The following is a 14363-nucleotide window of genomic DNA, read 5'->3' as shown; positions in this document are numbered from 1 at the left end:
CTTGACTTGGACGTTGGTGAGCAGAGTGCCATCCTGGGCTTGGGAGCAACAGCCTGGCCTCACCTGTGGCCCTGGGCTTGGACCTCAGCAGGAGTGCTGTGCGGCTGACACCTTTGTGTGTCAGTTGATAGAAGGTCCCACTGTATTTAAGTCGAAACATTGCTAGGCCAGTTCTTTGAGTGTGTGTGTTGTGCTTTTGTAATTTTGAAGGTGGAAGTGAGTAGGACCACGGAGCTGAGCGGTGCCAGGATGGAAGAGCTGTGGGAAGTGTAGGGCCAGCCCCCGATGGAAATGTGCTTGTGTTAGAGGCTCGTCTGCTATCATGCAGTTAAAGCAAGTAGCCAGTCACTGCGTTCAGTTTGATGACTTTTGGGTGGGAATGTCCATAGCGCTGTTTTACTCGCACAGGGTAGCCTGGCCCTGACGTAACCCGCGGGGCGCGTCTCAGGGCTGCACTGTCCATGATGCCAGCTGGCCTGCGGGGCTCTTTGCTCCCTGGTCCTAAGCGTCTTACTTTGTTAAGCTGGTTTAACACCGCAGGAGACACCTGCGTATTATTTTTTATTGTGTAAAGCATGGTCTGAGACACACAAGATGTGCCACTTGGTCAGTGGTGAGGTTCTTCCGTCATTTGCATTTTGTGGTGCTGTGAACACCCACACCGCCGCTTGAGTCTAATTTCTGAACCTTTCGGGTGCCGTGCAATCTGGGAGGCTTAAGACACATGAGCTAAATGTGGGAGGTGTGTGCAATCGGTATTAGATTTGCTCTTGAGGTTTTTTCCTTATTTTAGATGTAGGGCAAGACCAGCATGGTTATTTTTAATATTTCAAAGGAGCCTGTTCAAGATACCTGCATAATAGCACCGGAAAGCAGGGTTCGGAGCGGCCCCGTGCTCCCAGCGCTGCCGTCTGTGGGCGCTTCATACTTCTTAGTGGAAGGGATATTAAAACAAAACACGGCATTCTTTTCTATTTATTCTTTTCAGTGTTTAATACGGAATAGTTGTTACTCAAACAGCATATGAGTCAAGAATTTTTAAAGTTGCCTAAATTTGTCACTAGCGTGGACTTAATTTTAGGTAATAACATCTTCTGTGTGAGCAATACAATAATTATAGACATTATTACCAAATTAGAGTTCCCAACTCCTCTCCTGAACACAAAAAGAAAATAAAGTTTTACCTGTGACATTCCTAATGTAAGTTTGTCATTAAATGTTAGCATTCTGAAAACAAAAACAAAGTGCAGCACCGCCCAGTGTGATCTTAGCACATGCTTTGTAAGAGCTGACCAGTGGCCGGTGTTCGCTGTAGCAGAAACCGCTGTCTCCCAGTCCTTTTGGTGTTTGATTTTCTCCCCCCCACCCAACATACTTCCAAGAAAGTGTTCCATAACATACCTTTTTTTTTTTTTAAATTGGAAAGGAATGTGGATTATTTTTGCTTGGATAATATTCTGGGAGCTTCTTGACCGTCTGGGAAGCGTCTGGAGGGCATGGCTGTGGGGAGACTGGTGTAGGAATGTCGGGCCACCTGCTCTGAGTGTCCCACCTGTGCACTTCCTGGGACTGGTGCTGTAGCAACAGGTGTACGCTGAGCAGGAGGCCCCCCTCCCCCCGTCTGTCTGTACATGTGTTGTTGCCTCATTTTCCTTGAGCTCAGCACCCTGTCTTCTGGTAGGTCGAGCAGGAGTGTGTGCTCGGTACCTGCCGCCTTCCGCCCTTGAGGTACAGTGACGGTCCTCGTTGACCCTGACTGTCCCGAACAAAGACACTGTATTTTTGTCTACTTTTCAAAAAAAGTTTTATTGAGAATCCACTGTGTGCGCAACGCTGTATGTTGTCAGTAGTCACCTGTGTCTTGTACAAATGGCTCTTGACGTGCTTTCTGATATGAGTAAGTGAATGAGAAAGAAGGTCACGGGCAACAGGAGATACCTGCTGCTGGGCAGGGAGGGATCTCGTCTAGGTTTTGCACAAACCACCTGTGTAAACTCAGATAGAGCGTTTTCTCTTTATTAGTGGGTAATAGAAAATCATCAGTTATTCTGTGCGCACATTAAAAGTGTGTGCTGTAATACGTTTTAATGTGTTTACACCTGTGAAATCAGAAAACTCAAGATAGTTCTTCCTCCCACCTTTCCCCAGTCAACGGCGGAGCTTCTTTCTGTCACTGTAGATTAGTTTATACTTTCCAGGGTTTTTTAGAAATGGAATAATACAATATGTACTCTTTTTGTCTGGCTTCCTCAGTCAACCTAATTATTCCAGAATTCGTGCACATTGCATGCATCGGTGGCTCTCCCTGTCTCGTTGCTGGGCAGGGCAGTGTTCCTTGTATGGATGTGCCACAGTTTATTCAGTCTGTGTTGCTGATGTTTGGGTTGTTTCAGGTTTTGGGCTTTATAATTAAGCTAAGAACATTTCTTATGTCAGTGATCATTTAAACTTAGGTTTTCCCCGTCTCCCTTTCTGAAAAGTGACTTTAATAGGATTAATTTTTACGTCTCTTCTATCTTTTGCATTCAGTAAATCAAAAGGAAGAGGAACAGACTCTTTCTGGGTGGACCAGTGATTCTCTTGGGTAATACCATCCAACACCAAGTTTGTAGCATCTTCAGATCTCTGTTTTTAAAAGCGGGTGCGATGCGGACACCCACTTTTCAATGATCCAAAAAAGCCCCAGTACAAGTTTCTAAGTGATTGTCCCTACTTGGATTGTTTTCCATACCAGTAAGGCTGCAAGCTTCCTGGGAACCTTGGGAGCTACCCTGGAGGGACGCTGACAGATCCCCAAGAAAAGGCAAGAAGGCCCCCCAAAACCAAGAATGAGCAAATGTAAGGGTCTGCTTTAGCTCTGAGAGGACCTGTCTGGTGGAAGGACTCATCTCCCTCTGCCCCCTGTTAGATTTTAAAGTGTAGTGACTGAATCATCCTTCCTGTATTTCTACGTTGTTCCTTATTGTTTCTAACCCTTCCCACAGTATCTCAAAAGAAAGGGCCTTTCTGCCCTGCACCTTCTTTCCCTTCCTGCGCCCCTGGGCATCCATCTAGATGGATGAGCACTTCCGGTCTCCCTTTCAGCCTGTGGGCGGGCAGGGCTGGCGGGTGCCCTGCAGGACCCGAGGCTGAGAGAGGCCTGTCTAAAGGCAGGAGCCACCCAGGGCCTTTCTCTCCAGGCTCCTAACTTGGCCCTTTTTCCTGTGATGACCAGATTCAGAACCTCTGTTAGTTTCAATGTGGGAGTGAAAAAAAACATTCTTGTTTATTTGGAGTCTAAAGAGACACACTTATTACGTTTTAAAGAACTTTCTAAAATATTTATTGAGCACTATGTGGGGCCACCTGTAGGACATCTAATTCTGCTGGCCTAACCACAGGCAGTCAGCTGACCCAGTACCAGGCCTCAGCTGGTGACCGCGGGTGGTGCCCGCTTTTCTCCTTTACTCTCGGTCGTTGCAAATCTGATGATAGGTTTATGTGCAGATTGTATTTCTTAATGTCCTCAAGGTCTTAAGGGCACTTTGAGTCTGTGTCCCTTGTCTCTGGAATCTGTAGAGATAAGAGATTCCTGTTTGAGTGACACGTGCTTTTACTGGTAGAATGGCAGTTCCCTCAACTTTTGGCTTTTTTGGGGGTGTGTGTGTGTGTTGATTTACGGGAAACAGTACAGTATGTGTCGGGGTGGGGGTGAGTTATTAGGGAGTTAGACACGGACGGCATGCAGGTGGTTTGAGGGCCGTTTCAGATTTTGGCGGCGGTGTGGCACCTGCAGACAGGAGGCCACTGCCGGTGTCCTTGTGACATGTGAGCCAGGAGCAGGGGCAGCAGCTGGCATGGAGCAGGACTGGGATTCTGAGGGGTTGGGTGCTGAGTTGATACGGCTCGTCCATTGATTGGATGTGTCCTGAGTGAGGAGAGTGTAGGGTGACTTGGAGTTCTGACTTCAGGTAGAAGCGGTGGTGATGCTCATTAAAGTGGGCATAGAAGAGGAAGCACAGGTTTGGGTACGCTGTTGAGCCCAGTTTTTGCGGAGTTGACAGCTCTGAGGAACTCTTGTGTCTGTGTCTTATCTGAAGGTGAACACGGTGCGCAGCTACGGAGGGAGGTCCCTGTGGGACACAGCTGTCACCGTCTCCCGGGCGCTGGGTGAGCTGGGCGAGACGTGGGTGTGGATTGTGGATGTGCACCGCCCACCCCCCCCCACAGCGGGGAAGTGGAGCAAGAGGCGGAAAGCGTTCAAGGGAAACATGGGAGATGAGGGGTCACAGAGTGAGGACCCCAGGAAAGAGAGCTGCCACCAAGGCCACAGGAGCATCTCAGCAGGAGGGAGGGAGTCGGTGCCGCTGAGAGGGCTTAGGCTGAGGGGAGCTCCGGCTCCGTGGCCGCGAGGAGACCGGGCCCTGCCTGTCAGGCAGCCGCTGAAAGGCTCAGAAAAGAGCCGCCTGGCATTGTCTGAGGAAAGGGGAGCCAGCAGTGGGGAGGGTTGTTTGACCAGAGCACCCCGCTCTGCTATAGGTCTCACTTCCCTGTCCTAGGGAATCTCAGTTCTTATGCCTCATGGAGTCAAAACGTTCTTTTTTAAAGTTCTGAGGGCAGCCTTCGGATTTAGCACAATGAGCTCAGCATTTAGAAAGTTGACTGAAAACTCAACCAAATGTTTTTCAGTTTGTATTTACCAGTGGGAGATTCGGCCCCTCTTCACTTCAGGCTTCCAGCTGAAGGCCCTCTGCATGGTGTCCTGTGTGCTGTGCCAGCGGTGCAGACGGCACCCCAGGCCGGCGCGGGTCCAGGGGTCCTGGGACGCGCGTGTTGAAATGAGCACAGAGTGGGGTGGGGGCTCCGGCTGTTCGGGAGAAGAGCTCTGGCCGGGCACCAGTACTCATCCCGTGGGTCGGGGGGCGGGGGGGTGGCGCCGAGGTGAGCCTTCCTCAGTTTGATTTTAAAAATCCCGTGAACACTCAGTGATTTGTGCACTTTTAATCGTTCCTATTTGGATGTTTGTTTTAGGCCTGTCGACGACGTGGTCACAGAATTCCCGATCCCAGCACAGGAGAAGTTCCTGCTCCAGACATGAAGATCGGAAGCCTTCGGAGGTATTTTCTAAAGGCTGGTGTGACCGTGCATCTCATACACGTGTGTGCATGAGAACATGTGACTGACACACAGGCCTTGTTGACTGATGCTGGTGTCTGTCTGAATCTCGGCCAAGTCACTTCTCTGTGCCTCAGTGTCCGAATCAGTAAGATGGGATAACACAGGTGTCTTATCTCGGGATTCTTGTGAAGAATAAGTGGGTTAATATGCAGAGTTTTATACATACAAAGCAGGGAAGAGTGCTCGCTAAATGTTAGCTGTTATTATAATTAATTATATTCTTCTTTTCCTTTCTGGTCCATCTCCGCTGGCTCCCAGCAGCTTTTCCTCTGGCCAGGAGATGAGCGGGTCCGGCTGCTGCCACTCACTGCCGTCCTCAAGTTAGTTTTAGCCGTACGTTTGTGGCTGATTTGGCAACAACCCCGTGTCATTCTGGGAGTTTCGTTTTGGGGATTATGCTTAAGGCTTTTTCCCCTTCTTTTCAAATTTGTTTCTCATCTTATGTTCCCCGCTATTCCCCCATTTTGTTGTTATCTATTTATCATCTGTTAATCTATGTAAAAATTTTTTTAGGTGCATTTCTCTGCTGGCCTTTGTTGATTAGGGGCACCTACCAGTCTTGAGATCTGTTTTCTGTGAAAACTTTTGTTGGGCTCTGAGGATTTAAATCATTGCAGAAAAAGTATTCTGGTTTATCCAAGTTCTCAAGTGAGCAGGTTGTGGGAAGGAGAATCTTTGGTTTTGTCTCTTGGTTTGGTGCTGCATCTTGGCGGGATGACGTCACAGACCGCTTCATGGGTGGCACGGGGCAGAGGCCGCCGTTCCACCAGGCTCTTGGGTTTCTCCACCTGAAATGGGGAGTGCGGGGGTACTGCGTGGAGTGTAGCAGAGAGTTAGTTGTGGAATAACAGCCTCCACCAGGAATGAGCTGCGTGCTTTAGAGTTGTAGGGACCAGCCAAGGAGACACTTAAACTATTAGAGTGAAAGTTCATGGGACGGTGGACACTTTATTGCCTTGCTGGGCTCCAGGCCCTGCGTCCTTTGGAAACTGCAGGGCTCCCTTCCTTTTCTGTTGGTCTTTCTTCCTTTCATTCCCTGTTCTGCCTCTACAAACCCCCCGCCCCCCCACTACCTTTCTCATGTTCACTCACTACTCCTGTGGCTTCAGGGCAGGAGTACGGGGGGTGCCCCGAGTGCTGGTACCAGTAGCGCGGAGGGCTGAGCAGCGTGGGTGGCACCTGCCTTGGCCCTGCCCGTGTTTTGTTCCTGATTTTTTCTAAAATTTCTCTGAGTTCAAAAGACTTACACTTAAAGCACGAGTGTTGAACTCTGCCAGGACTCGGGCGTTGACGTGCATTTGGGGGCATCTGTGTCAGTTCTCGGCCATCTCATCTTTGAGTAAAGGAGTGGTGGGCTGCCTTTTCTCATCTCATTGCTGCAGCTTGGTTTTCCTCCTTTGGCAGACTCCTTATTTTTCACCTGTAAGACTTAGTTGGAATGCTTTGTTTTGGGTAGTAATTTGTTTCCTAGTGATGTGGACCTGTGACTGTTTTAAAGGACTTTCTCGTTGGGGTGGGGAAGGCATGGCTGGGGTGGGTGCCTGTGTCAGGGCTCAGTGCTGTGAGGGTCCGATACTCCTTGTGCTTTTATGGAAGGTGCACAGCCGGGTTGTCCCTTGTTCCTGGGACTTTGGAAACGAGGAGTGACATACTGGGGAAAAGCCCGTGTCGAGAGTGGCAGGCTAAAGAAATGGCCTTTTTATTCATGCCTCAGACTCTATTATGGTGAAGTTTATTAAAGTGATCACCAGCCTGAAAAGCCACCAGGAAAAACAAATATGGACCTATTAGCAGGCATATAAAGTGAACTGTGCTTAGCAGCACAAGAAAGAGCTCCCTGTCCTTTTCCAGAAGAGAGAGTTCAGCATTGTGACTTGTGCAAACAGAGTGGGCAGCTTACAGATGCAGACGCACCCTGTGCCAAATACAGCTTTGGGTGGCACTGCTGCCAGGGTCAGGGCTTCTCCTGCAGCCCTGAGGACACGGCCGGCTGGGAGGCAGCCTGGCTTGCCGCCCCGGTCAGGGAGAGCGGACGTGGCCGGGGGGGGGGGGGGGGGGTGTTACCGTGTCCCCTCAGGCCTGTGATGCAGAGGGAGGACCTGTCTTGGCAGAGGGCACTTCTGAGTCTTGTGGGTCTGTTTGGGCGGGTGAGGAGAGGGTAGGTAGAGGCTTGCTTTTCTTGTTTTCTTTCTTTCCTGTGCTTTCTTCCTCTACGTTCCCCACAAATTCCTCTTCCCTTGTGGAAGTTGTGCCAGGTAAAGGTGTGCAAAGAAACATGGTCTGTAAGTAAGGCCCATTCTCTGATTGACTGCATTGGTCTCACTGTTTCTAGCCCAGATTTGTAGCCTGTACTTCTGCCTGGCACGAGCCAACCAGGACCTGACCTTCCAGACGCCTGCCATCAGCCCTGATGTCCCAGGAGGCAGGGCTGGGGGGTGGCCCTCTGGGTGTAGCGAGGAGGCCCCGGTGGTTCTGGCTCCAAACCCAGAACCTACATGGTTCGTGGAGTTTTATTTTTCAAACATCTGCCAAAAGAGCACCCTTGAGTGAAATACCTCCCTCCTGGGCCTTCATGCACACGTTTTCAGCAGGTGCGTGGTGAACTGCGCCTTCTGAGGAGCTTTTTCAGGGAGGACAGTGAAGCTGTTCTGTTGCCATTGTAGACACTGGCTCTCCTGCGGTTGATGAGGGAGCGACAGGGCAGTGTGAGCCGCTGCCACCCCCGCGCCCCAGAGGCAGGGTGTGGCGGGCTAAGGGGTTTCCTGTTATAGGTCAGACTGGTTCTCTGTTGATCCTGTGACCTTGTTACCTGGCAGCTCCATGGTGACCCAGCAGCTGTCAGGGCTGCGAGTGAGAATGCAAACAGCAGATGTCAGTGACCCTGTCTCTTCCGTTCCAGGTGTTTAGGACGGACCTGATTACCGCCATGAAGTTGCATGACTCCTACCAGCTGAACCCAGATGAGTACTACGTGTTGGCAGATCCCTGGAGACAGGAGTGGGAGAAGGGGGTCCAGGTGCCAGTGAGCCCGGGGACCATCCCTCAGCCTGTGGCCAGGTAGACGTGCCCCAAGGAGAGCAGTTCCTCTTCTCCACACGCCGCGCCTTTCTGCCTGGCAGAGTAGTCTGTAGTCAGCACTGAGGTCTCTAGTAGATGCAGAAACGCGGTGCAAACACTTCAGGTCCCAGGGGCAGTGACTTCAGGGCCAGGGGCTCTGAATTAAACGTCACAACCATCTTGGGGAGGTGCTGTTCTCTTAGGAGAGGGGCAGATTCCAAGACGCTCTGGGGAGGAAATGTGGACGTCTACACCCCTGCTTCCTCTTTTCCTCCCACCCCCCAATCATGTCCATGATGGAGAGCAGGTCTACTGGGGAGAAGGTCTGGCCTTGCTGGGCACCCGCAAGGTGGCTTCTTGGGTCCTCTGGTGGTCACCCCACCTTTGGAGGACAGGTGAGGAGGCCGGCCAGGTTAGCTATGTGGAGAGGAGGCTTCTGGGGATGGAGTTTGCCCCGTTCTTCTTGGGGCTTTCTCTGGATTTCCTTACAAACCACTCCCCCCCCCCCCCCCCCTCGTGAGTCGGGTCCTCGATGACCCGCCTCAGTATAAAGCTGCGGCCACTTTGCTGTCTTCCTCACTGTCCAGCTCTGCTGACATGGGGCTCCCTGCAAGGAGAGGATTGAGGGCCCTCTGTTCTCAGCGAAGCGAGCACCTGATCCAGCTGTGTCCTCGTCAGCTGCCTACTTTGCGAAACGGGCTCTTTCACCATTGCTGAGTGTGGACTGATCTTTCCTCTCGGCCCTGACCCACTCTGTCTCTTCAGGCACTTGAGACAATCGAATTTGATTATTGCTGTTTTGGGATCTCTGTGACAAGTGTCCACATGGATTTGTAGGTTTAAATGACCAATCAGATGGCCTCTAGGAGCCAGGCTCCTGACCTGCCATGGAGCGCGTCTCTGCAGGGTGTTGGCCTGTGAGTCGCGTCTGGGGCACAACACCAGCCGTGCAGCCTGGGCGAGCCCAAGCCCGGAATTACTCCCTGAGTCACTGCCTCTCATTAGGGAGCCCAGCACAAAAGAAGTAAGCGCTGACTCAGCGTGTGGGAGTTTTCCGCCGAAACCCTGCTCTGAGGAGGAGGTTGAGAAGGAGCAAGAGCTCTTTAGTTCGGCCATCTCGGTGTCCTGCAGATAAAATCACTGGTAATAAGGGTGATGGAAGTCCTTTGGCAAAGCTCTGGGACAGCTTGCTGATAACGCAAACTGCTGACACGCTGCCGTGCAGGCGCTGTGTGGGCGTGTGGGGCCGTTGCTTTGGGAAGTCCACGTTGAGAGCGATTTCATCTTCTCGTGCTGTCATGGCCTTTGCGTGGGGTGCTGTGGACGGCACTTCCCCAGGTGTTAGGTGGGGGACAGAAGCAGGATAGGAGAGGAGGGACTCGTGTCCCTGTCCTGGATCCTAAGTGTATGTCCGGGGAGCCTTCGACTTGGCTCAGAATCAGGTTCTTACACTTCCGAGCAATGGCCAATGAATGGCCTGATGGTATTTGAAGATTGCACAGAGGTGCTCGGTTCCCCCCATCCCCTTCGTTCCCCAGCATCTGTCCATGTGTCCACTCATGCTCCTTGATGTCCTGAGAACCGGTGCTTGGTGTCCAGCAGGGACGGCAGGTCTGGTTAGTGGAAAGTGATTTAATTGTTAACCTTGACACTTTGGTGATGCCAGCAGGACAGAGCAACTGCTGCCACGGGTGGTGGCAGGCACAGTGGTGTCTGAGAAGCCAAGTGGAAGAAGCAGCTAGTTTTGAAGACTTCGGCATTGTTTTCGCTTGTATCTCTTTCTTATTCCATTTTGAGTGCTGTAAGGATTCCCAGTTAGTTTTTATTAGTAGTGACATTATAGTGTTTAAGCCTAGTCACCTGGCGATGACCTGGGTTTTGGGGGTGGAGGCTCATTTGGGGCCTTTTGACGGACTTCCTTCTTTATGTGGCAGAAAGGGTAAGCTGGCTGCCTGTTTTCTTGTTAACTAGGGTCGTGTCTGAAGAGAAATCCCTCATGTTCATCAGGCCCAAGAAATACATCGTCTCCTCAGGCTCCGAGCCTCCAGAGCTGGGCTACGTGGACATCCGGACGCTGGCCGACAGTGTGTGTCGTTACGACCTCAACGACATGGACACTGCATGGCTGGAGCTGACCAACGAGGAGTTTAAGGAGATGGGTGAGAGGCCGTGGGCTCTATTACTGTATTAACTAATGGAGACTAGGGAAGAATTGGAGGCACGCAGGTGAGCAGTGGAAGCTCCCCTCGCCCAGTGCAGCCTGCGCCTCATTCCGTCGCTCAGTCTGTCACGGCCTCCTTTTGCAGACAGCTTGTCTGGCGGGGGCAGGCGTGTTGAGCTGGACTCGTGGTCTGTGGTGGTTGATGGGAGAGAGTGGCGGGGTCGATGAGGGATGTACTGCCCCCCGGCCGTGGAAGCAGGATTCCTGTTCCTGCCCTGATCTTATTTACCTCAAGGGAACTGAAGCCCAAGAAACAGAGTGACTTCCAAGGCCACAGGATGGTGCTGTCCTTTTCCTGCTGTCGGCTGTGGCCTGCTGCTTCTCACAGGAACGTCCACTCCAGCCAGGCTCACCGTTTGCTAAACACGCTGCTTGCGTTTTCACCTCAGTGATTCCCCTGGAGCCCTGCTGCAGGCCTGGAGTGCTTTCCTCTTCCCCGTTTCTCTGTGCCCTAGCTCTCCTGTGAAGCCCCCCAAGCTGTGTGCTCTTCCCGTGGGCATCCCACTTCTGGGCGTCACTCGTTTGTGCAGAGAGGCCGGCGCTTCTGCAGCTCATGTTCTTGCATCTCCTGGGGCTGAGACGGGGCTGCACACAGGCTTCATCCTCGTGCACTGCTGATTGCTCAGGGGCCTGAGGTGTCCTGCTGAGCAAGACCTTGAGGTCTGGGCTGGACTCGCTGCGAGGGACCGCACGGGCTCCTGAGCATTTGTGCTTGTGCCCAGGGTGAGGAGAGGGGGCACAGGCCACCTGTTTAGTCTAGCACATAGGAAGTGTCTATGAAACGTTTGCTGGTGGGTTTCAAAGGCCTGAGGGCCGAGCCTGTGGTTTTGTGTCATGTCAGTACGAGCCTGGCACAGGGCCTGGCACACGCTAGGTGCCTGTGGCTGCAGTGCCCCCAGCCTGTGGAATGGGAATGAAAGTGTGGACTGAGCTGGCAAAATTATTTTCTTGTCTGAGGACTGAGGTAGTTTGACAGACCAAGTAGATTTCCGCCCTTGTGGTCTTGCTTTAAATGTTAGTGGCCAGAATGTTAGCAAGAGTGGAGTTGTGTTACAGAGTCTGCTCTAAGTTTTCAGAGCTCTCTTGGAACGGAATGCCTTGTTGGGTTCATACACGAGAAAGTTGTGCCTTGTAAAGAGCAGGGAACGCCTTTGCCTGACGGTGTCCTGTGCTAAGGCAGAGTGCCGTCCGAGGCGCACCCCTTTTGGGTGACTTAGGAGTGAGTCCTGGGCTAACTCATCAGGTCGAAAGGCAGTGCCAAGGACTGTGCTGCGATAAGTCACGAAGTTGTGTAGCATAAATTGAACACATGCTTTTATTGGTCTTTTTAATGGTAAAAATCAGAGGGCACAAGATTGTATCTTCAAAGCTAGTGGTGTTTTCAAAGCTGGTCGGAGGAATTGAGATGAAAGTGCCTGGCCACACAGAAACTGTCTCAAAATTAAAGACGGTTTCCAATGATAGGTGGCTTTTTTAAATATGTGCTTAAGGCTTATCAGTGTGAGCTCTAACATGTTCTCGCATTTTGTACAAACCTGAGAAATGTTAGTTTGATGGTTTTAAATTTACAATAATGCACAAAAAGTCATTGTCAGCTCTAATGACAGTTTTGCTGTTTATTACCACTTGGTGTTCTGTCTGAATATTTTTTACAACCTGTTTTTTTTTTTCTTTTTCTTTCTGTATGAGTATTTCCATTGTAGGAAGTTTGGACTATGTCCACAGTGGAGAAAATAGAAGTCTCATCCCACCCCTGGCTATAACCACTGCAACCACTGGAAATGTATTTTTGGTCATTCTTGCATAAGAATGCATCTTATTTGATTCACAGTGAGCTGTCTCCTTTGCTTCAGACATTCCTTGTGTTTTGGCCTTTTATGTGTCTGATTAACTGTGCCTCTCAGCTTAGGAAGTTCAGAGGGTGAGGAGGGATAAACCGGTTAAAAACATTAGAATGCTCACAGTGGAATCTGTCTTCAGGGCACCATTTTAAGCAGCGAGTAAGGAATGTTTTCCAGAAAACACCCAAATTATGATAGGGGGTCGTGAATTTGAAGTCCCTTCCATGTTCATTGTTATGTGTAACACTGTAATGAAATGACAGTTGAACCATGTGTGTATTTAACACCTTGAACATGCTGGTGTTTAGCTTTGCTTTTCTCCTAACAACACTGTATCCTCAGTGCCTGACCCTAAGGAACAGACTCTTGTGTGAAAGACTCTTTCTGCCTTTTAATTCCAAGATCCTTTCTTGGAAGTGTCTGAGAGGCATTAAGTAGAAAATACTTGGGGCTCTCAGGGTCGATTTATTTGTAGTACTATTTATTCATTGTCCGTTATTTATAAATACAAGAATTCGGATGCTGTCTGATAACATCCAGTGACACGGGTTGGTTGAAGCGGGCGTGTGGCGTGTCCCCTCAGGAATGCCTGAGCTGGACGAGTTCACCATGGAGCGCGTCCTGGAGGAGTTCGAGCAGCGATGCTATGACAACATGAACCACGCCATCGAGACGGAAGAGGGCCTGGGCATTGAGTATGACGAGGACGTCGTGTGCGACGTCTGCCAGTCGCCTGACGGTGAGGACGGCAATGAGATGGTGTTCTGTGACAAATGCAACATCTGCGTGCATCAGGTATGTGGCAGTGAGGCCCAGAAAGGAGCCCCCTGGGGCCTGAGCCCGGCTTCCGCCAGGGCCTCCCTCCAGGTGGGGCCATTGTCCCGCTGACCTGAGTGATGTAAACAAATGTGCCCCTGACCCAGTCTAAAAACAAAAAAACAAACAAACAAAAAAACTCTTGACAAGGTGGTTAAGTTTACTGGATTAGTTTCCTAGGGCGGCCATAACAACGTACCACAAACTGGGTGCCTTAAAATAATAGAAAAGTATTGTCTTGCAATTCTGGAGACTAGAAGTCTCAGAGCAGGGGTTCGGCAGGGCCGGGCTCCCTCGGAGAGGGTATGCGCCCCCTCTGCCCTGCCCCAATACCTGAGTTCAGGTGTTAAGAACATTGGAAACCAAATAAGGCTACACTCTGAGGTACTGGGTTGGGACTCTAACGTATCTTTTTGGGATGCAACTCAACCCATAACCTTTGCTAACATGTGTTAGTATACAAACTGAGCTGTTCAAGAAAAGGAAAGAGGCCCAGGCCCCTTTCCTGGAAGGTGATTTCCTGTCCTCCCCGATGCCGGTTGCATTTGGTGGTTGCTACCTTCCGTGAAAAGGTAAATCCTTAGACTTGAGTGAGGATGGGCGTAATTGAAAAGCTTGTGGCAATCTCAGTCTCTCTTTACCTCTTTTATTTACCTTTTAATGGGATAATGAAATAATTTGGGTTTCTGTGGGGACACACGTTTGCAGACACTCAGGTCCTTTCTGAGATCCTTCCTTTGAAATCACCTGTTGCTGCTGAGATGTCAGACTAGCTGAGACTTGTGTGGGTGTTGCTCAGGTGACCTCGGGAGGAAGAATCTAGTTTGCTCTCTGAAGTTCTTTGATTATCGTATGTCTGCCTTTTGGCTTCTCTGCCTGAAGACTTTACCAGCTGTGGTCCTGTCCCAGTTCATCCTGATGAGAAGCTGTGAGACACGCTTGCTTCAGTCACGTCAGAGACCCTCTTGGAGCTCTGGGTTTTCAGATTGTCTAGGAAGTTTCCTTGGGATAATTGAGAATTCCTGTAGTGGTTTTGTTGTGTGCAGAAAATAGGCAACACTACCATGGTTGCTTTTTGTTGTTCCTGGCGCTATTACCTTGGATGGCGTTTCAGATTTTTCCTGCTATTTTCCTTTTTTTTCCTCAGAAAAATTTTGGTTGAAAAAAAAAAAAAATTCTGCTTGAAAAGTACTCAAAGCCCCTGTTTTATAAATTAATTCACCGATGTCAGGATGGGCTGTTCAAGATCCCACTAGGGTTAGTGGCAGAGT

The 14363-nt window shown here is 50.4% G+C and overlaps 1 protein-coding gene across 9 annotated transcripts in view; it reads left to right on the top strand.

The window, feature by feature from the left end:
- JADE1 (jade family PHD finger 1) overlaps nt 1-14363 on the top strand; it is a 147702-nt gene that overhangs the window by 114029 nt on the left and 19310 nt on the right. For 7 of the 9 annotated variants that reach the window (XM_019749014.3, XM_074338532.2, XM_019749011.3 and 4 more), the window contains exons 3-6: nt 5011-5096; nt 8057-8214; nt 10186-10373; nt 12860-13071. In XM_019749014.3, the coding sequence (XP_019604573.1) occupies nt 5011-5096; nt 8057-8214; nt 10186-10373; nt 12860-13071 (644 nt within the window). The other 2 variants (XM_088792614.1, XM_088792615.1) reach the window with 2 other exon arrangements.

This window comes from Rhinolophus sinicus, chromosome 15, assembly GCF_057876585.1.
Source record: "Rhinolophus sinicus isolate RSI-liver-muscle chromosome 15, RSI-T2T, whole genome shotgun sequence".
Taxonomy (NCBI): domain Eukaryota; kingdom Metazoa; phylum Chordata; class Mammalia; order Chiroptera; family Rhinolophidae; genus Rhinolophus; species Rhinolophus sinicus.
The sequence above is the reverse complement of the archived record's forward strand: the minus strand, read 5'-3'. Positions and strand labels throughout refer to the sequence as shown.